The following is a 21294-nucleotide window of genomic DNA, read 5'->3' on the forward strand; positions in this document are numbered from 1 at the left end:
CCAGAACGTGTTGGGGTTTGCCTGACATCAAGAAATGCCTTCAGCGTTCCCTGGCCCCTCACAGTCTTCCTGGCAGGCATTCCCTCTGTGTGACGTGTCAGGAACAGGCCGCATCCCGCCCCACACCGCGGCTGGTGCTCAGGGTCATGGCCAGTGGTTCGACCCCTTTGAAAATCTGAACTGGCACTTCAAGAGCGACAAGTCTGCATGAGGGCTCTAATTAAGAGGCAATTACAGAAAAGATGGGCACCACCCCAAACCCCTGCCCCCCCCACCCCCCATGACTGCGTTTTGGAACAAGCAGCCATGGCAGGTTTCCCACTGGGATGGCCGAGGAGCTGCTCTTGTGGCCACCCGGCACCTGCTGCTCAGCGCCTTCAGCGGCTAACGGCAGCCGTTCCAGTTTTGAGGAAGATGCCTTATCATGTCCAGGCCCTTTGTAGATAGCCAAGGTCTCTTCCCCTACCCAGCTGCTCTGGTAGCACCAGGCCCTTGAGTTTCTCATGAGCTCAGCTCATTTTCCACCAAGTCTTCCCTGTGCAAACATTAATAGAGATAACTCCAGTGAAGACAGGACTGTTTGCAGAGATACCTTCTGTGAAAATGATCTAGAGCAGCAGCTAAATCCTCGAGGAATGCTCTTTTCCCCTCCCTGCAAATGCCTGCCAGGCCAGGGAGGCAAAGCCAGGACGGCAGAGTTCAGCAGGAAAAAAGTATTACAACATTTTTCCACCCGTTTCACTAGATTTTTAGACTGTCTCAAACTGCCTTCTGTCCACAGCACAGAGGAAATGCTGCCTGACAAACAGGAGCACGGGGTCCCCAGGTGTCAGTGCACCGCTGCCACACGCCAGGACACGTCCCACAGCAGCAGGAGCCAGCACTGCCACGTCCATCCTTCCACCCTTCCCTCATACCGGGATGACAGCAGGAAGGAAAAAAGCCTCTCCAGCTCTTTTGCTCTTCCACACACACACTGTGCAGCACACACTGAGGCAGTCACTGCGGTCTTCATCCAACTGGAAGAAAAACTACGAAGCTGAGCAAGGTAGAGGAAGAACAGAGCACACACACACACGCAAACACACACACAAATGAGCACACAACTGCTGGGAAGAGCGGAAGTACATATTTCAAGAAGGAAGGTTTGAGACTTTTTAAGTCTATTTTGGATAATTATTTTTAACCGCATATCAAGTTAAAAAACGATCCTTATACTTGGAACTGCACAGGACATCTATTTTTAAATATTATTCGTTCAGTCACAAGTCATCCCCAGAGACAAGAAAAACAATAATAAATTGATGTCACAAACTATTACAAAGTCACCTTGGCTGTAAATTAGCCTGGTTTGCCACCCTCCGTCATCATCATGGTTTACATGACTCTGGTTTGTACGTGCCACAACACTTCTCCTGTGTAAAACAGACTACATCTCACCAGACTCAAGTTTCCACATTTTAACTCCAATTACTCCAAAGCATCCTCTTTCCATTCCAAATTCCACCAGCTCAACCAGGTGTATATATCCACGCAAGTTAATACACTCCGGCAGAGAGCAGGCTATCATATTTTATGTTAATGACGCAGAAGCTCAAATTGAGAAGTATAAATACCCTAGTCTCACAACTGGCAGTAGAGCAGCATTAGCGCTAAGAGGAGATGGGTGAGCAGAGTTTGCCTCTGTCGAGTGCATGCTCTTCCAGTTTGGTCTGTCTGTTCCGGGGGCTGCTTTGTTTATGCTGCGTGACACACTAGAATGGCACTTGGTAGCACTGAGACTGTCCCACTTGATGCCCCAGACAGGCCAGTCCATGGGACCTCACCTTCCCTGCTGCACTCCCGGCATTAACTTCCCTGTTCTCCAAGAAGAAATACAACTCCCAAACTAGCAACCAAGGAGTAATCACCCCCCAAAAGCAACCAGTTTTGTGAGACCAGGTACTGTTCTTTCCTCCCACTGCACCCTCTCACTTAAGGTAAGCAAAAATATTTGAGTGAATACCATTTCCTTTCTTCACAGATATGGTACCCTATGACACACACAGAGCTCTGTCACACTGCAACAGCGTTGTGTGCCTCACTCAAAATCAACTCATCTTTTAAACCAGAGAGAATCTGAGTATTTTCAGTCAGGAAGACCTTGTTTGTTTGGTGGGTTTTTTTTCTCTTAATTAAAAAAAAAAATAAAATCAAAAAAGGTGGGTTCTGTCTCTGCATTTTCTCCATTGAGATGAACACACCCAATACTGTTAGTCACTATGTAAGCAAAGTAACTACTATCCTTAAACAATGATGAAATATTTAACTCTGCCTGCTGAGAAGAGGAGGTTATTACTATATAGTGACAGAAAATACACCCCAGCAGGTTACAAGTAGAAGAGAAGACCTCAAAGTAGTCAGGACATTCTTAGCTCAGATTTGGCAAGACAAATAGCCTTCATGACCTAGTACAGAAATTATTTCCACTCATTAAACAAACATGAACAACAAAATACAAATTACATGGATTCATTAACTTTAAGTTTCCTAAGTTTTAGGAACCACTTAATTTCATTACAGCCTAAATGAAAACCTTTCTAAACAGCTGCTTTAGATTAAAAAAAATAATAATAAACTAAATTTTGGTTCTTCTCTGGTCCATGCCTCACTTCCCTAGAGGGGGGTCTACATAAAGACCCCAAAAAGTCAGTCCTGAGACTTCATATCAGTTTCTCACACTCCCTCCTGCCATGCACACATGGATGTGTAAGAAAGATGCAGACAGTGGATTAATCCTTTTGGCACTGAAAGGCATTTTTCCAAACTCTGAAGAGGTGTCATTCAAAGAGAGGCTCTGCTGGAGGACTGAGAAGTAACAGACACCCCTGCAGCTGATGCAGCAGTCACTCCGCCCCTGCATCTCAACAGCTCTGTAAGTCCCAACTGATCTAGTTTCCTTCAGATCTGAAAGGAACAAGAAAAGCATCTTCATGGAAACATGCCATTATCTGATGCCATCAGTTTCCCCAATACCCATAAATAGAAGAAAAGAGTTTTCCCTGTAGTGGTTTGATGCACCTGGGCATTTGAAGCTTTTTGCTAGAGCTGGAGTATATTTGCTAAAACTGCACTTCTACTCAATGTTTTTTGTGTGTTGCTCTTCATCAGGGGGAAAAGAAGAGGGACGTGGGGATTTGGCAAGGCAGCAGTGAAGAACATCACGTGAGGAGCCTGGTATCTACAGAGACTCTATAAATTACCTCAATAAAACTATGGACAGCAGAGATTACTTTCAATCTCCTTTCCTTTAATACTGTTTTTCCTGTAATCAAGAATGAACTTTCTCTTAACATTACGAAGGCAAATAATGAATTTTAATTGGGTTTCAATAGCCTTAAAAAAAAAACAAACACCACCACCACACACACATGCATGGTATGACATTTGTGACAATGGGCACAACCCCATTTGAACTCTTCCTTCCTCTTTCTTCTGTTCAATTTTGGACATGCTGGTCATGCACTGCAGTATTAAACTCACTTCCACATAAATATAAACAGTCAACATTTGACTTATCCTATCAAGACAGCAATATAATCTTCCAAAAGTATGTTGCAGGGCTTTAATAAATGCTCAAACATCCAGTGAAACCAGAACAGTGGGTTGAGGAGAGGAGGGTGTTGAAGTGGGGGTTTGGGTATTTTCTATAAGTGTCCTATTGTCCTGAATTATCTCAATATTCAAACAATAACATTCAAGTTGGGGGGGGGGGGGGGGGGGAGGGGAGGGGGGGGGCCACACCTCTCTTGATGCACCCAGGCAACAGTCAGAGGCAGGAGCACAGAGTCCCAAAGATGCAAGAGGGCTCGTGGTCCACAGACCACTGGGAACCTGCAGCAGCCTGAGGCATTTGTTCCCATCCTCTGCACCAGGGAGAAAATGGCATCCTCACCTGCAAGTACCTGGGCACTGCATAAGTCTGACACTCTGCCAGACAGACTATCCTCCTGCACAGATCATAAAGTGTGCAGATATATTTTTTGAGTAGAAAGACCAGGGCAAATACTTCACAACTCTATTGTGATCTTTAATGAATCTGAGATTAAACTTAAACTCTATTGTGAATAAATAGTGTGTTACATTAGCTAGATATTATTTTATTTTATTTTTAAGCTCAGTAAATCAAACCAGCAAGCTCTAAACTGGGCACTACAGCCAGATCCAAGAGAAAAATTCCTGCGCACAGAGGAAAAGCATCCAGAGCAGAAAGAGTATGCGCCACTATCCCACAGAGAGCAAAACTATATTCAGAAGGACACTACCAGACTTTCAACTTCCAGTCTTTTCTCAATAAAGAGGCACAGCATTAACACAATGTGTTCCCGTGAATTTCCACGGGAAGCCTCATCCAAGAACAAGATGTACATGTAGAAACTAGAAAGAAAAAAAAAGAAAAAAAGAGCAATGAACTCTCTTTGGAAATGATTTATGCTGACCATAACTGCTGTTCATTTTTAAGTTACAACAGAAGTAAAAGCCTAGAAAGAGGGAACAGAAAGGTCTTGGTCTGAAGGCATTTAGATACCACTTCATTTATTCTCTTCTTTGAATACAATCATATTTTAGAATATAACAATTAAAATAACATAGAAACCAAATGGCTTCATGCTATTCCCAGCATGCTCCCATAAAACATTGAAATAAATCTCCACCATTTGTTATTCATGCACTGACTACTCTTCTTTGCTCATCCAGGATAGCATGGTAAATTAACAACAATAAAAAAAAGCTAGCAAAACATTTCAGAACTTATCCATCACACCACTTTTCCCTTGATCAATAATATGCTCTTAAAAGGCTGTTACAAATTCCACCTTTGGTCCTCTGCCATGATTTAAATTAGGAGGGGAGCAAAAACCACATTTGATGCTAGGCAATAAAAGCAGAGTACAAAGAAACAAAATAACTTTATTTGTGGAATGAATTATACAGACCCATCAAAGCATGCTCTTTCACAGCTTAAGTGCATGTTTCTCCACAGCTAAATGCAAAACCAGTGAGTGCCCTTATATGCTTATCTAATTCCTCTACAAAGTCTCTCAGAGTTTTTGGGTGGTGGGGCCTCCTGGTTTTCCACAACGTGAGGGGAAAAGGTGTTGAGGTTGAGAAAGGACCTTCATTACCAATAATTTATGGCTGAAAAGTATTGCTGCACCTAACCTATAAGCAAAATAACCTTAAGAATGCGTATCTGTCATGTAGCCATACCATTTCCTACCAGCATGTATCCAGCGTTTTTGAGATCGAAGTTGGTCTTTTACTGAAACACACGGTCACCCGATCCCCCACCAACTAAAAGCTCAGCAGCTCTTCACCACTCCTTCCCCGCCCAGCAGGAGACCCCCACTCCTGCAAAGGGGCTAGGCTGCTAAAGAACTCCCTGGCACAGAAGCTGCTTTGTTACAAGAGAAACTACCAATGAAGCTAGGCAATGTTCAAGTTATCCCTCCCCAGCATCTCAACATGCTTAATGAATACCTAAAAATGCAAATTATTAAAGAGTGAACACATTTCTGAGCTTACGAAACCTTCACAAGAAGGTCACTGACATGGTGGCAGATGGGTCCCCACTGATAACCAGCCTTCCCTGCATTGCTGCAGCTTCATATCCAGAGCCAGTCAGAGGGAAGACGCAGCCCATAACGCACCAGCCAGACTCAACCCTGCCCTCAGCAGAAGGAGCTGTGACTGCCCGCACCCTGCCCCTTACAGCTGACCATCTCCCAGAAGCCTCCCCAGTAAGGACCAGCACCCAGCCCAGCCCCAGCCTCTGCCAGCACCACCCACGGCCATGCCAGCCTCCCAGCTACTGGGACATGCACCTGGAGGCATGGCCAGCACCTCCATACCAGCCCCAACCTGCTGGTCCCACAGGTAAGCGACTACAAAACGTAACTGCAAGTATTAGTATTTCAGGGGGGGTTGGTTTTGGGTTTTGGGGTTTTTTTTGCTCCACTCAGGGCTGAGCCCAACTTTGGTTCAATAATACAAGTAATTTTTTTTCTTTTTACTGTCTCCAAGGGCAGTATCAGGTGGTATGGATGTCCTTTCAAAGAAAAGGCTTGAAGACAAAGACATCACATCCTAATGAATAAATAAATGGCAGTTTCTGACTCCTCCTTGATGGCAAATGTTTTGCTAACTTTGCAGCTGTATATATTTACAAGTCAGTAGTTTCTTGCCTCATTCCCAAAACTACAGCTTGCAACAGTCTTGTATCATTGTCTTCTGTCAAATCCACAGATGCCAGAGGGCTCTTCTATTTCCTTAGCCTGTTATTTCTGTTGCTACCTTTAAAACTCCCTGCTTTCTTCTGAGAATATACTGTCACTTTCTGAAATTACAGCTCAGCTTGCTTCCCCATTTCATTCCAGAAATACACTGGGGGAGGGGAGGAAGACATAAAACAGACTTCTGACAAAGTATGGAGCACTAAAACTTATTCTTTCATCAATACAATAGGAAGTCAGAAAATGCATCTCCTCCCTCCCACCTCATGATGTTTAAACCCTGTTATTCCTTCTTCAGACTGTTATTAAGGCATCCAAATAAACGCACTTCCCCCCAGCTTCGTGCTAGGGGCATCACAGCTCCCAGGATGGGTGGGAACAGCTGCACTCTTCTAATTGTGCGTTTTCCTTAGAAGGAGGGATACCATACAACACATGAAAAGCGTATTGTGTGGGCTCTGAGCACACCAACCCATGCTGCTACCTGGCAGCCCAGCAGCTATGCTGTCCCGAAACATGACCTCAGCTCCAGCCCACGTGCTTCTCCCCTGCCCTTCTGCACCTACACTGATCTGCCTACTCCAGTCCTCCTCCCCACTTACTTGCACTTGGAAGATTTTAATGACCATACTGCCTTACTCTTCCCTGCTCACAAGAGTCAACCCCAACACACACACCATGGACAAGTGATTCTGCTAGAAGGAATAGCCAAGGCGAGAAGGAAAATTAGGAGCGGCTACTGAGATGTGTTAAAGGCAGCATAGCTAATTCTTTGCTAAGCTGCCCAATGCTGTCAACTCTTGAGAATTTCTTTGCATGTGCAAATATTTTCATGATGAGCCTTCCTTCTTCCCCCTGACCTGAGAGAAGAAAGGGGGACAGATCCTCAAATTGCGCTGGGGGAGGTAGAGCCAGGAACTTCACATTGTTCCTGGTCTGCCCTTCACCTAGGCACCCCTTCTCCATGGGAGCCTCAGCGATGAGCGCTCCCACACCACCAGCAGCTGCATCTCCACACCCCAACTTTCAGACCTCTTTAGAAACACTACACATGCTGCCTCTCACAGCAGCTCTTGCCCAGCGTTACATCCTCATTTCCTGGCAGAGCACACACAAATCAATGGGCTGCTTTTATGGTTTGAGGTTGGGTAGGTTTTTTTTTCTCTCCCTGAGGAGCCTCAATTTCTATTCCAAGGCAAAGTCGTGCTTCAAACACACGGAGCAGCATATGTTATTTCTGCACCCACCAATCAAGGGACTAGAAGAAACCAGCCTGGTACTTGTATATTTGCCATTTCATAAATGCTAGGCAATACCCTAGAACTGTCTTCACTGCAGCATCCAGCCTGCCCCCAGCAGACAGCCCAAGAAAAGGAAGCAATTTAAATGACAGAAAGGAGCCAGGCTACAGCAGCCTAAAGGTTTAGTTTTGAAAAACAGTCATTTTAGTGGCGAGAAATTAGGAGCACCAAATCTGTCACTTGCCTTTAACACCTTGTCCACGCACACCCTGCACAAACGTCCCTGAAGAGTTCACACAGTGCAAAACTGGCTAAGCCAGCTCTGCGCCCGCTCAGCGGAATGCTGAGGGTCTGCCTGCAACTATTATGACTCTTGGCCATTTCACACCAGTGGAGCCAAAATGACAAACGAGAAGCAGCGTGTTTGGCCCGCAGCAATCTGGCAGCTAGAAGCATGACCGAAGGAACTGGTTCCAAAGGCAACATGTGGCACCGTGGGGCAGGGAGATCCCAGAGCAAAGGGGCTGCCGGCCAAGTAAGCGTTGCTTCATCGGCACCAACAGACAGCAGCAGCAGTTCCCAGAACAAACCTTGCCCAAGAACTCCAAAAATAAGTTACAATTTCTCAAAGCAGTCTTTCAGTAAATATATTTAACGTAATTAAAAATGAAAGGTAGATGAGGAGAATTAAGTTCCCCTCAATTTAGACAGGAACTCATATCTTAAAATGCACCAGAGGCATAGAGTAATCTTCCAGAAATGTTTTTCCTGTCACGTCTTATGGGTTAATTATATATTACCATTCCAAGCTACCATGACTGATTTTAAGTGAGTTTGTCTTTTTTCCATAATTAATCATAGCAAGGACTCATCTGTTCTTCAAACCCAGTGATGACAGCGCTGTTTTCACCACTGTAAGGCAATCATCCCACCACATTCCTTCCTGAAAGCTGTTGGAAAGAGAAAAGCACACCTATCTGCACAAGATACCTTTCAAAGATAACAATCAGCCACACACCAGTAATTCATACTATAGGGAAGGAAAAAAGGGAAGACTGCTTTTGCATAGCAAGCAATCATATAGACACACAGGCTAATAATGCTAAATAAATGTTAATTATAAGTATCTAAACCCAACACAAACATTCAGAAGTATCCTACCCCTTACACATCAGACACTCAGCACCATCAGCATCTACCATTGGTGCAGGAGGAAGGGAGGCAAAAAGACACTTGGTACTTCTACTAACGTAAGGCAGCTTTCCTTGCAATTACCATATTTTTTTAATTAAAGATATTTTAAAAGCAGCTTTGGTCACCATCTCTATTACTCTATTCTAAGTGCAGAAGATCTTCAAAAATAACTTGTAGCTACATGTTGATTAGTGCTAACAAATTATCTAATAAAAGAAAAGCCACATCAAAAGCAGAAAATAATAAATGCTAATTGGACAACAGAAGTCTTATTTTCTTTTTTAGTGTCACAAGTCACAAAAGCAAGATTACTGGGGGGGGGGGGAGTGGGGAGTGGACGGACACAACTACTCAAGTTGTAACTCAAGCAGTTATCCCTTACGACAGCTACAGCATATAGCACATTCACAGAAAGTTTTCTTGCTGACCACTGAAGGCAAGAAATCCAACCCACTGCTAATTTATTTTGATTGCTCTATAAAAAATGTATGATTTTCTGCAGTTCTCTTATATCCTTCACATGGTACATCAGTAGCTTCCCAATTACAAGTAATTAATAAAAAAATACATGGCCTGTTTTTGTGAGCAGAACAAGCTTAGATGGGCACCACACAGCCCTGAGCAGACATAAAGCTTCATGTGTCTTATTATAGTCTCATAGGAGAAACTTTCGATCAAAGCTCAAGTCTTCAATAACCAATCACTGCATTAACAGTGCCACCTTTACAGCCTTCTAGCTGCTTCCCCCTTTTCCAAAGTAAGATAACAAAAGCAGGGATGACTACAAAAAAAGACAATATATTCAGTTTGATATATTGTCTTTTATATATACAGATATAGATATAAACTAAAGACTAAAGTTTAAATTTATATCCAAATATTTAGAAACATTTTTACTAGCACCACTCTCTGTTAAGGCCTGAGCTCTGAAAGATTCTGGCATTCCAAGTGATAATTTTCTTCCAAGTTAGAACAAAACATAAGATTCAGCCATGTATCTTAACCATCACTTTTAAGAAGATTATTGGTTTTAAGTAAACGTGATACCCTGACAGCTTGGTGATCTGTTCCAGACAGATGAAGAAAAACATGTTGAAAGAGACAGACAGACAGACAGTTAGTTGCCCAGGAAAGCACAGAAAGAGAAAGTGATCTTTACGCAGGACACTACAGCACTCTCTCTCCTTTTACTTAACAAGGATAGGATCAACTGCTTCCAGTGTTTCTATTTAAAAATCCATAGGAATAATACACACTCAAAAATACTACGACATATTAAAACACTTAAAGAATTCCACCTAGAAGAAGTGGGGTTTGCATTCTACTTTTATTAAGAATGAAAATATTAAATGCATATTTGCATGCTCTCTGATCAAAGTGTGAGCGATTTCCTGTATTGCAGGTGATGAACTTACGAAGCAGCAAGAAACAGAGTAACCACTCATTTTCTGCGACAGAAGTAAACTGAGATCTCAAACCTTGTCTGGTTCTGCTTTCTGTAGCCTCAAAATGCAGACGGACCCTTAGCTACCGCAAATACTAGTAAGTTATAAGGCAATACTTCTACTTTACTCCAGTCACTTATACTGTGAAGAAGTCTTCCCAGCAAAAAGCAACTCTGTTTTCCTTTCTAAGTATCAAAAATATCATTCTCTTTTCCAGCTATCTAGGAAAAATGGAAGCATAGCTTAGAATATTTTTTCCCCAGTCCTGACAACTAGCCTTTAATTTGCTGCCATCTGTACTTCAGGAAACTTCAGCCCTTTCATTAAGGAATCCCTCCCACAGGTTTACTTGTAAGGAATGGTTCAGATCAGAGCTATGTAGTACGTAATTAACTTGACGGAATCGCACATCCAGATCCAAACCCATGTACTATTTAGAAAAGATGAATTATTTAAGACCAATCTTCACTTGCTATTTTTAATTTAATGCACAAGTCTTTCAGCCTTGTATTAGCATATACATCATTTTCTCATTAACAAAGAAGAAAGTTAAAACTGTTGTAACAGGAGACTTACAATCATCTCCCCTAACCAAAACAACAATACTTACTGTACAATTTGTTCATCCAAGGAAAACCTCAAATACAGCCGCAGTTCCTCAGACCTCTTATAAAACTGTAGCACTTCCATACATACATGCATACAAACTGTCTGCAAGCCTTCCCCAAACTCAAAGCCCTTAGAGGTGCTGGCGAGACACAATCAAATCATGTCCAGAGGTTTCAAAGTAACAGCAGAAAATGTAAACCAGCACTACTGAATTCAAGATGGGAAAAACACAAGCATTTCTGGAAGTGCCGTTTATGAAAGGGAAGTTAAGAGGAAGACTGGCTCAGAAAGAGGAGGTCTAAGAAACAGACTGTTCAAACACCAATGGAATCCAGATTCAAATCCGCATCCTACACAATCCGACATATCAAATCACCACCAACTGAAGAACTACAGTTTTTCATGTATGGCACATTTTAAAAACACACTGCTAGATTGCAGATATCGAAGGAAACTCTTCTGACAACAGGAGCATTTTGCATTTAAGAGAGAAAAGAGCTCCTCTGAGGCTAAAAAAGCGAGCATCCAGCCTCTGGATGTAGCGCAAACTTCTCTCAAGGCTTAAACAACTTGCTTCTGCCCCTCCAAAGCCTCTGCTCTCCCCCTGCTAAAATGAGAGTACCCCCTTACCCTCCCCAGCATCCACCTCAGAAGGCAACAGCGGGGGAAAAACAAACAAACATGTTTTTCCAATAACCTTCAGATCTGTTTCATGACTGTTTTGCTGGAGGAAATGCCTCAGCGAGTAGCCTTAGACAACTGTTTTACATTAAGGAGGAAGCACATTAATTTACTGCACGAGCACCACCGCGACGCACGTTCAGGAGGTACAGGACTGCGGCCACAGTTGCCATTTTCAGCATCTGAGAATAAACACAAAAGCTGCCAACACTAGGTTGCATAAGAGCACTTTAAGCACATGGTTATTTACAAAAGCAGAGGTAATTACAATGCAGGAGGTAGATCCCAAACAGACTTGACTAACACTGTCAAAAAAAAAAAAAAAGAAAAGATATGTATGATTACTATTACTTAATTGTAGGACAGCTGCACAAAGAGCCTCAGCCGCTGGCTGTACTGCCGATACACGGCCAAAAACACAGTTGGAAAAACGTGGTGTTTAAAAATGCCGGAGGATGCTACACGTAGAGAAGAGGAGAAAACGGGCAAACCGCCTCGGCCAGCTTACCTGATCGGGACTTGATGATGTCGCTGAACTCGCCGTGCGCCCCACCAGGCCCTTCCTCCTGCTCAGGGAGGCCGGCCATGCCCGCTGGCCGGGCAGCAGCCTACACCCGCGGGGAGGGGGCTTCCACGGAGGGCACCTGCAGCACCTACAGGGCAGGAGCAGGGCAGAGGCACCGTCACCGGGGGCTGCACCGGGCGCGACTCGGCGCGGGACGGGACGGGGCTCCGGCCGTGCCCGCCCCACCAGCCACTCGCTGCGCCCCCGCCGAGGGGCGTGCACGCGGCTTACGGGGGGCGGCGGCGCAGAGGGGGCTGCCGGCCGGGTTAACCCCTCGCCACGAAAGCGAAGCATCGGCCACCCCTGGGCGACGGGGCGCCCCGTCCCCACCCGCGCACCCCGGAGGGGCGGGACACAGCCACGCAGCGGCACCGCCACGCAGCCGGCAGCCAGCGGGACATCCCGCTCCGGGGGCTGCCACAGCTCGGGGCGCCGGGCCACCGGCTGGGAGGGGGCGAGGGGCCGGCGTCCTCCTCCGGCCGGCCCGGCAGCGTGAGACCCACGTGTGGGCGAAACCACGAAGCCACTCTGGCGGGCAGGGGGGGCGAGGCCCACGGGACCGGGACCGGCCCCGCACACGCCTCCCCCCGGCGGGGATCCCGGCCCGGCGGCCGGCCGGCACCTCCTCCCGGCGGGATATGCGGCCGCAGCGGCGCTGCCGGCCCTCGGGCACCCCTGCGGCGGGGCCGCTCCTCGCCCCGTCCCGCCCGCGGCCGCCCCGTCCCGCCCGTGCCCCCGCCGCCCCGCACCGGCGCCCCCGCCCCGCCCGCAGGTGCTGATCCCCCGCCTCGGAGCCGGGAACAAAGTCGCCCCCCCCCCCCCCCCCCGGCCGCCGCTCCCGGAGCCGCGGTGCCGCCCCGCTCCCGGAGGCGCTGGGGCACCCGCCGGCAGCCACCCGCCGCCACTCACCGCTCGGGCACGGCGATAGCCCCGCTTCCCCACGGCCCGGCCCCTCCCCGCACCCCGTCCCCCGGCAACGGTGACTCCCGCGGCGGTGCGCTGGCGGACCCACAACTTTCTGTGCGAGCCGGAGCCGCTGCCGCCCCTGCCCTACCTCCTCCTCCTCCTCTTCCTCCGCCCCTCCCGGCCCGGCCCTGCGGAGCTCCGCCCCGGCCCCGCGCCCCCTTTGTTAGCCGGGCCAGCGCCGCGGGTGCGGGAGAGCCGCCCCGGCCGCGCGGCCCCTTCGCCGAGGGGCAGGAGGGGCGGGGCTGCGCCCGCCGCGGGCCCCGGCCGGGATGGGGCGGGGCACGGAGGGGCGGGGCACGGAGGGGCGGGGCGCGGAGGGGCGGGGCGAGGCTCCGCACCGCCCCCGCCCCGCGCCCGCGGGCTGCCGCCGGCTCAGCCCCGCGCGTCTGCGGGCCCCGCCCGGGAAAGCGGCCGGTCCGGCAGCGGGGGCCGTGGGGGCCGCCCCGCCCCGCCCCGCCCCGCCGGCCCTTCCCGGGCTCACCTGCGCGCTCCCGCCTCCGTCCCTCTCCCGCGCCGGCTGAGCGCGGTCTCGCAGCGCCGAGGGGGCGAAGCGCGCGGCGGGCCGGACCGGGCGGGCACCGCGGCGCTCCTCGGTAACACCGGAGCCGCACGGCGAGGGGGTGCGGGCGGAGCTTGAGTGGTGTTTCGGACGGTGACACGCTGAGCAGCAGGACGTAGCCCTCCCGAACGCCCCGAGCGTCCGAGCCCGGCCCCAGGGGCGGCCGGTAGGTGCCGGGAGCTGTGCTGCGCGGCGGGCAGGGCAGGAGCGGCGCCCGGTGCCCCTGCTCGGCTCTACCGTATGGGCAGCCGGACACACCCGTGAAATACTGGCTCACGCTAATTAATTGATCGCCGCAGCCTCGGGGTAAACACGCACGTGTTTGCCGGGGCAGGCGGCGGGGACCCGGCGCTGCGGGGAGCACCCGGGCGGACGCCGTGCCGGAGCCGCCCCCAGCGCGGCCACCGGCCCCAGGGCTGTCCCGGCTGCTCCCCGGGCCAGGTGCGTCCCCAGCGCCCCAGGCCTTCAGCCTTAGCGACAGGACCGGGCACCAGGCAGCAGCCCGCAGAACCAAAGGTGCCCGGTTTATGGCAGGAGTAGCCCAGGCGTGGCAACACGCTTATTTTGTACCTCCACGTGAAAACCAATCGGTGACAATGAAATGAGGGTGCAAGTTCTGCAGGAAAAAAAACAGTCTGCTGAGTAACAGCCTGCCTGATCTGTTAACTGAGTGACAACACCATGGGCTGCGCAGAAAGGGACAACAAAGATACTCCGCTTGCAAAGCAGTCCATTTGGTATCTCATGTCTTCCTGAATATGGAATTGTCTTCTGAAATCATGACAGAACATTGATGAATGGGCACAGGCATTATTATAGCAGTCAATCTCAGGGTAATGAGATACGTGAAATTCCTAGTTATATCGTAATCCTATCGGTTATGTGTATTCTAAAAATAGAGATGCTAAGAACAAAGAAAAGACAAGGAGACAAGGTAAGATGAGCTCAGAGCCTCACAACAGCATTGTTTTCATGCACTGAGGAAGAAGGTATTTATTTACTTTGGTCAAAGTTCAAGGGCTCCACATCTTCACAGCCCATTTCTTCACTGTTTCTCCTTACCGGAATACAGCTCGTGAGTTCACTAGGCACTACAGGTACCAACGATAAATAACGATGATGTGTAGTTTAACCTAAGCTACCTTTGATATTTACCCATACCTTAATGGTTTCCCCAAGGAAAACAGAGATACCTCAAAGGAATCAAACAAGCTACCTGTAAATTACTATTATCTTAATCCTAACTGCATTTAACATTTTTTTCCTTTCTTTTTGATCTGTGCAGTACATGTGTAACAGGGACTGGGTCTTTACCATCCTGCATCCCAGGGTGCAGGGCCTCGTAGATAATGTGATATAGCATTTTGGAGAAGCCCTAAAGATTAAGTTGTCTATTTCTGGTCACTCAACAGATTTCCTGGCTGATTCAGTGCAAATTAGTTAATTCATCCTTGATCTGCTTAATCCAAACCACTGCATGAAGTCATTAATGGTTTCTACTTGTAAAGAGATAATAATAAAGCGTCGTGATGACTGAAGTTGTGAATCTGTTGAGAATTGCAGATCACGGATGACAATCGCTACAAAACCACAGGTGTCGATGCCTGTTGTGTCTCGGGCAGCGCTCAGCAGTAGGCTGCTTTTGTTGGAAAGTTACGGTCCATGTTTATGCCTGTTTGTTTACCTTGTACTGATAAATCTGTACTATGAACACCATGTTTGTTGTTAGAAGAGCACCTGCCTTGCTGCTTTTGATTGAACAGATGGCTTCTCCACCCCACCCTGCCTTCCCTCTGCATGCTGGATTTTCAATGCCCCAGATGAAATGCCCCCTACATACTGGAAACCCAGAATGCAGATGTACCCCAGCCACTTTTCAAGCGGGTCTGCCATGAACAGAACGAGGGACGTACCCATCTGTGTAACCCAGGGCCTGCTCAGGACTCAACAGAGACAAAAATCATTTCTCACTGCAGGGTATCTAGCAGTGGTGCATGGCCTGGGGATCCCAAAGCGTTGCCTTGCCTAATGCAAGGGACTGCTAAATGGCAGAAAGCCCTTTCTTTTGTAGGCTGCAATGAGGGAATTAGTCATTTCACAAAGGTTACCCAAGACCGCTGTCAGGTAGCAGTAACTTTGATCGCTAAAAGCTGCAGTCAAACTGATAAGCTGGAGCAGAGAGCTGGTATATCCCGTTTCAAATATCCATGTGTAAGCCCAAGGTCCTGATTTTTATAATCTTGCTCTATAAGCACCTAGGAATTATTTTGCAAAAAGAAACACATTTCAACTTAACCTGATAGCATTTCCTTTTTAGTCTTTTTTCCACCTTTTTTTTTTTCCTGTTTTAGACAAAAGTAGGATCATTATCTTATTTGAGCTGTGGAGCACCAACAGAAGGCTAATAGAATAACAAGCCTGCGCGCTACCTCAGGGAAGCAGGAGAATTTTCTTCCTGGTGTGTTTCAAACACGCCTCTCTCCAGAGCCAGCCTCACTCAGCTGCTGATCAAAGCCTGAGTTTTCCAAGCTAGTTATTTAGACTGTAGGCTTCTCGATACAAGGGCTATAATTTTTATATCTGGGTCTTTAGGCACAAGTCCATCCAGGAAACAAAAAAACTAAAACCCACCCTAATCTTTAATATTCTGTACATGTGTATGCTTTAGGTCTCTCTAATTTTGTATTCCAGAGATTGGCAGAATTAGAAAATAATGACTAGCACAATTCTAAAGTCAAAAACAAATTCTCCACCCGGTTGTATTTCTGAAACCTCCATTCATCTACAGATGTCTTGGTTGCTGCAGACCGTTAATATCATGCGGATTGTATGGCACAGTTTACCTTTCTGTATAATGTGGAATAAATTAGGAAAAGAAAGGAAGAGTCTATGAACCTCTTGGATAACATTAAGAAAGGAAAGACAAAGGGAGCCCAGAAAAATAAACAGTGAAGAAATGGGCTGTGAAGATGTGGAGCCCTTGAACTTTGACCAAAGTAAATAAATACCTTCTTCCTCAGTGCATGAAAACAATGCTGTTGTGAGGCTCTGAGCTCATCTTACCTTGTCTCCTTGTCTTTTCTTTGTTCTTAGCATCTCTATTTTTAGAATACACATAACCGATAGGATTACGATATAACTAGGAATTTCACGTATCTCATTACCCTGAGATTGACTGCTATAATAATGCCTGTGCCCATTCATCAATGTTCTGTCATGATTTCAGAAGACAATTCCATATTCAGGAAGACATGAGATACCAAATGGACTGCTTTGCAAGCGGAGTATCTTTGTTGTCCCTTTCTGCGCAGCCCATGGTGTTGTCACTCAGTTAACAGATCAGGCAGGCTGTTACTCAGCAGACTGTTTTTTTTTCCTGCAGAACTTGCATCTGACTTCAAGTAACAGCTCCTTGATGCTTTGGTACTGACATACTGCACTAACCAGTTAGTACAAGTCCCTTACTATTTTCATTACCTCTAATCTGAGGAGGAAAATATATAAAAAGACATATCAAATAAACATTCTCTCTCTGTATGTTCCTCTCGTGAGGCAAATGACCAATTTTTCTAAAACCTTGGGTTGGTTTTATCTACAGCTCCTTTGGCAGTACCTTTGAAAGACTTCAGTACACTGGGCAGACATACTTGGCTTGTTCCTTTTCCTTTCTTTTGCTGTAATCTCAGTATTTTAGAGTTATCTTTGTTGTTCAACTAATTAACTGATACCAAAATATTCAAAATCAGCCCTAGCACAATTTTTAAAGGGGGGACAGCATTTTCTACCCGCAGCTCCTTAGGCTGGGATCTGGTTTTAATATTAGATTGCATATTTTTATTCCAAGTTCAGCTGCCTTTTATTATGTGTAAGCTCCTTCCGAGCTCCTCCAAGAATTAAAGCCCTATTGTGGTAGGCACTGTAACATATCTTAAGAAATTCAAGACTGTTTTGCTACACGGAGTTAACCATACATCCGGGCCACCAGATGCAGAAAATGGGAGGGATGCACCAGGGCAGAGGGCAGCAGGCAATCTGGTAAACAGGTGAGCATGGGGTGCAAGATGCTCTCCAGGCAATGTGCCTGTGTCCTGCAACCCCGCAGGTCCCCTGACTGTCTCAGTGTCACCATTCTCTGTCCTTCCCTTCCTGTTTAAACGAAAGAGAAAGCAGTTTGTTCCCCTTTATATACTTCCATTTCTACAAGTCGGGATCTGTATCTTCAGGAGATACTCATTCCACCCTATTTTTATCTCATTAGACTCAATATATCTATTGATTAGATCAGATTCAAGGGAATACTGTGTGCACAAAATACACTGGAACCTTGTATCTTAAGTTTCAGCATTTTTTTATAGCTTCATTATAAAACCTCAGAAAATTGCACTGTATTAATAGAAATGCTGACATCCCTTTAGCTCAGTGACATTAATTGAAGCTACCATAATTTATCATCATTCTGAAGAACATAACCTCTAAAAGTACATTAAATAAGAGTGCATTAATGAACAATTATACTAATCAATTTACCCTCCCAACATAACTCTCTTAACTGCAGCAGAGAATTGGAAAAAAGAAAACCATCAGCAACAGAAAAGCCTGTGCAAGACAGAAACCTTTGGCAACGGCATGAGACAATCCTCTGCAAAGGCAGGTGTGAGTTGTTAGTCAGTCACTCCTAACACAAGTTGTTTTCTGTTTATTTATGTAGTCTTTCTGTTTATTTCTTTCACTCCTGGCTGTTTTTTTCAGTGCTGTTTCATTCTCATGTATTGGCATAGGTTTGTTTAATGGCTAGACACATCAATGCCTAATGCTTTTGCAGTTACAGAAGTACTTTTCCAGCAAGTTTGTCAGTATAGGCGTTAGAATAGGAAATAGGATTCCTGCGTTATCACAACATATAAACTTGGTCAACTTGCTTAGTGTTAGTAATATTAGTAGAGTGGTTCACTCTTTTCAGTAGGGAAAATAATAACATCTTCTATCATAGGGGCATTATTTATGGAGTGAAATAATATGATAGTTGGACGAAGGCAATTTGGAAACACTTCAAAACACTTTAAAAATGAAAGCACTCACCACTCCGCAAAAATAGTTATCAGTGGAAAGGCTGTTGTAGCCTTCTTATTTTAAGGGTAGGCAGTGGAAGAAGACACAGTTTATTCTTAGCAAAATTAAAAAGGAGTTCCTTAGTACTCTGTGAAGGCTCCCAATACAGAATGAATACAAACCAAAAGAGAAATGAAACAAAACAATTTTTCACAGTCACTATTTTTTACATTTATTTGCCTCACTTCAGATCAAACGAATGGGTCAAGTCACTGTTTCTTTGTCGTTTCCTGTTAAATGATTAACATGGATGCTTTGTACCTGACCCCTTAAGAAATTCCATAATTAGACGAATTTAAGTTCTTACATACAAGATTGCACGAGTGTTAATAAAATCTCTCTCTGCTGGAAAACCACTGTTTTTAACATCTTTACTGGGATAATGGCACCCCCTGGGACACCAAAAGCACCATCAAAAATCTGTGCTATGGTTGGTATGTCCCATTTTGCCACCTACTAAACACTTTCCATCTGATTAAACTCCCCCATAGGCTAGAGTTGGCAGCCTGTGGCTTCTACTGCCCTGAATCACATGAGGACATGGGTGGTCACCATGACTGAGACGGCAGCCAGGCTGGAAATGCTTTGGCATTGTTCCCTCGAGCTGCAACACAGCTGCAGTCCAGAAGCTGCATAGCAGCACTCTCACCACCCTGAGCAAACCCTCACATTTGGCTTCCAGACCACAGACAGACAGACAGCCTATGGCCAGAGAAGGCTTGAACCAGGTTTTGTCATACCTGCCCCTGCCAGCGTGCCCTCAGACCCTCTAGGAAGCCTCACTCTTAACTAACTCCCTTTGGGCTTACAAGACTACCATTAGCTCCTCATTCCAAAACACGTCAAGTTTTTTCAATGTGCTGAAAGCCTAAATAACTTCTAATGACTACCACTAACTGGGTTTTTCTTTCCCTGAAATGGCAAGGATTTTGGCTTTTAACTAAAATAAGTAAAGTCATCAAGAAAACGTTAGACCTGAACATTACAGATGTGCATATGAATTTTTAATTCTGAGCAAACGAATAGCTCTTTTTAATCAACAGAATAAATTATGCAAGTTAAGTCGTATACCCACCAGAGAGCTTAGTTACGAGTTTGTTTTGCAGTGTCTGGATTTCTGAGGCTACACCTGTAAAACAGAAGGAGATGCTCTGCAAGCCATGGCATCTGACAAAGCCCATTTGTAGATCTCTGCACTGCCTAGGTAATCTCTGCTGCTTCACAATTCCACACTCCTGAAAATGCAGCCTGAATGAGGTCAGTTATCACCAGATATAGTCAAAGCTATTTCAGCTAATGGTTTAAATCGCCTTGACTGAAGCCTCTCATCCCACTCCCGAGCTCCTCTTTGAGCAGGCACCAGTGAGCTGCCTGCAGCGAGGTGCAGGGCAGAGATGAGCCGCTTTCCCGGATGCCCTGCTCCCTGTGCCGCCGGCTGCCGGCCGTGTGCTGGGGTGCCTCTTGCGAGATGTACCCCGCATGAGCAGGGAATCTTGGCCGCTGCCTTAGGGCAGCACTCTGTCTGCTTTGCACAGCTGGGCCAAGAGTGAGCTCCGAACCTAGTGAGCACCATGGATTTCCCAGAGGGATGAGTACTCCGATATTGGTTTTAGCCATTGGGAGTGTTTGAAAGGAACGCACAGATAAAATTTCCAGAAGCGACGGGCAGGCATGACACATAGCATGCCAGGCAGCATTGACGGGCGTGAGCTTCATGCCTCGGCCAGGCAGGAGTGTGAACCCTTGCTCATCCCACGCCTGGCAGACTGGGGCCGCAGGAATTACATTACCAGTTGGCTCAAAGTACGCAGTTCTTCATAGAACAAGAAATTTTCTAAGAGACTTTTGCTGGTTCCTTAAATTATTTTGCAACTAGTTAAATAACTGCTGTGCTAGAAGCTCTGCAGGCAGTAATTATTGCTCCATTTTCTTCTATTAGGCAGTCCTGAACTGAGCCATGAAAATTGCTGTGAAATCGCAGTAGACAAAGAGGAAACTTTTGGACATCATTTATTTTGGGATGTTCCAAACCAAAGCTATCTTCCAAACCAAAAAAGAAGTCCAGCGCTGCCAAGTCCTTAATCACTGAAATGAAGAAAGAGACCACAAAACTGAATGAAAAGATGATTGAAACAATTTTCCAACTCTGAAAAAGCCTTTTTTGGCATTACTGTCAGAAGAAAATGAGAGGAGAACAAAAACCCGTAATACATCACTGATGTGTCTAACTGGAAGTGACTCGCAGAGGCCAAGCGTTTGAAAAGGGAGCAATGCTGGAGTTTGTTCTTGCTGAGAAAGAACTCGTACGTGGACTTTGCATTTCAGAGAATAAAGCCTTACTAGCATTTCCAGAGAAATTTCCAACCACGTGAGAGCAAGAATCTTCTTAAGAGTATCTACTATACTATGCCATTAAAACATAATCGTAACATAATACCCAAGTACTTACACTTCAGGCACTTAGAGACTCATCTTAGAAACATTTACCAGGTACAGGACAAGGGTATTATTTATAGCACAGAAGTACCAAAGGGCTCACTCTGTCAGGATCAGCTGCCATTGAGCCTGACAGTATGCAAACACAAAGCAACAAAGTCCCTCAACCCTACAGCTTGTGAGTGGCTCAGGACAGAAGGTTTGTTTTAAAACTCTG

At 46.3% G+C, this 21294-nt stretch overlaps 1 protein-coding gene across 2 annotated transcripts in view; it reads right to left on the reverse strand.

Annotated features, from left to right (window-relative positions):
- The window catches only part of UTRN (utrophin), a 413274-nt gene that overhangs the window by 373262 nt on the left and 18718 nt on the right, over positions 1 to 21294 (reverse strand). The window contains exons 1-2 of one of the 2 annotated variants that reach the window (XM_037392248.1): positions 12917 to 13037; positions 11951 to 12095 (exon numbers count right to left, since the gene is read on the reverse strand). The exons of the other annotated variant lie outside the window; for it this stretch is intronic. Of the exons in view, the coding sequence (XP_037248145.1) occupies positions 11951 to 12029 (79 nt within the window). The 5' untranslated portion in view covers positions 12030 to 12095; positions 12917 to 13037. Of the gene's footprint in view, positions 1 to 11950; positions 12096 to 12916; positions 13038 to 21294 lie in introns of those variants that run through there. 2 annotated transcript variants of the gene reach the window in all.

The sequence above is a fragment of the Falco rusticolus genome, chromosome 6, assembly GCF_015220075.1.
Source record: "Falco rusticolus isolate bFalRus1 chromosome 6, bFalRus1.pri, whole genome shotgun sequence".
NCBI classification, from domain to species: domain Eukaryota; kingdom Metazoa; phylum Chordata; class Aves; order Falconiformes; family Falconidae; genus Falco; species Falco rusticolus.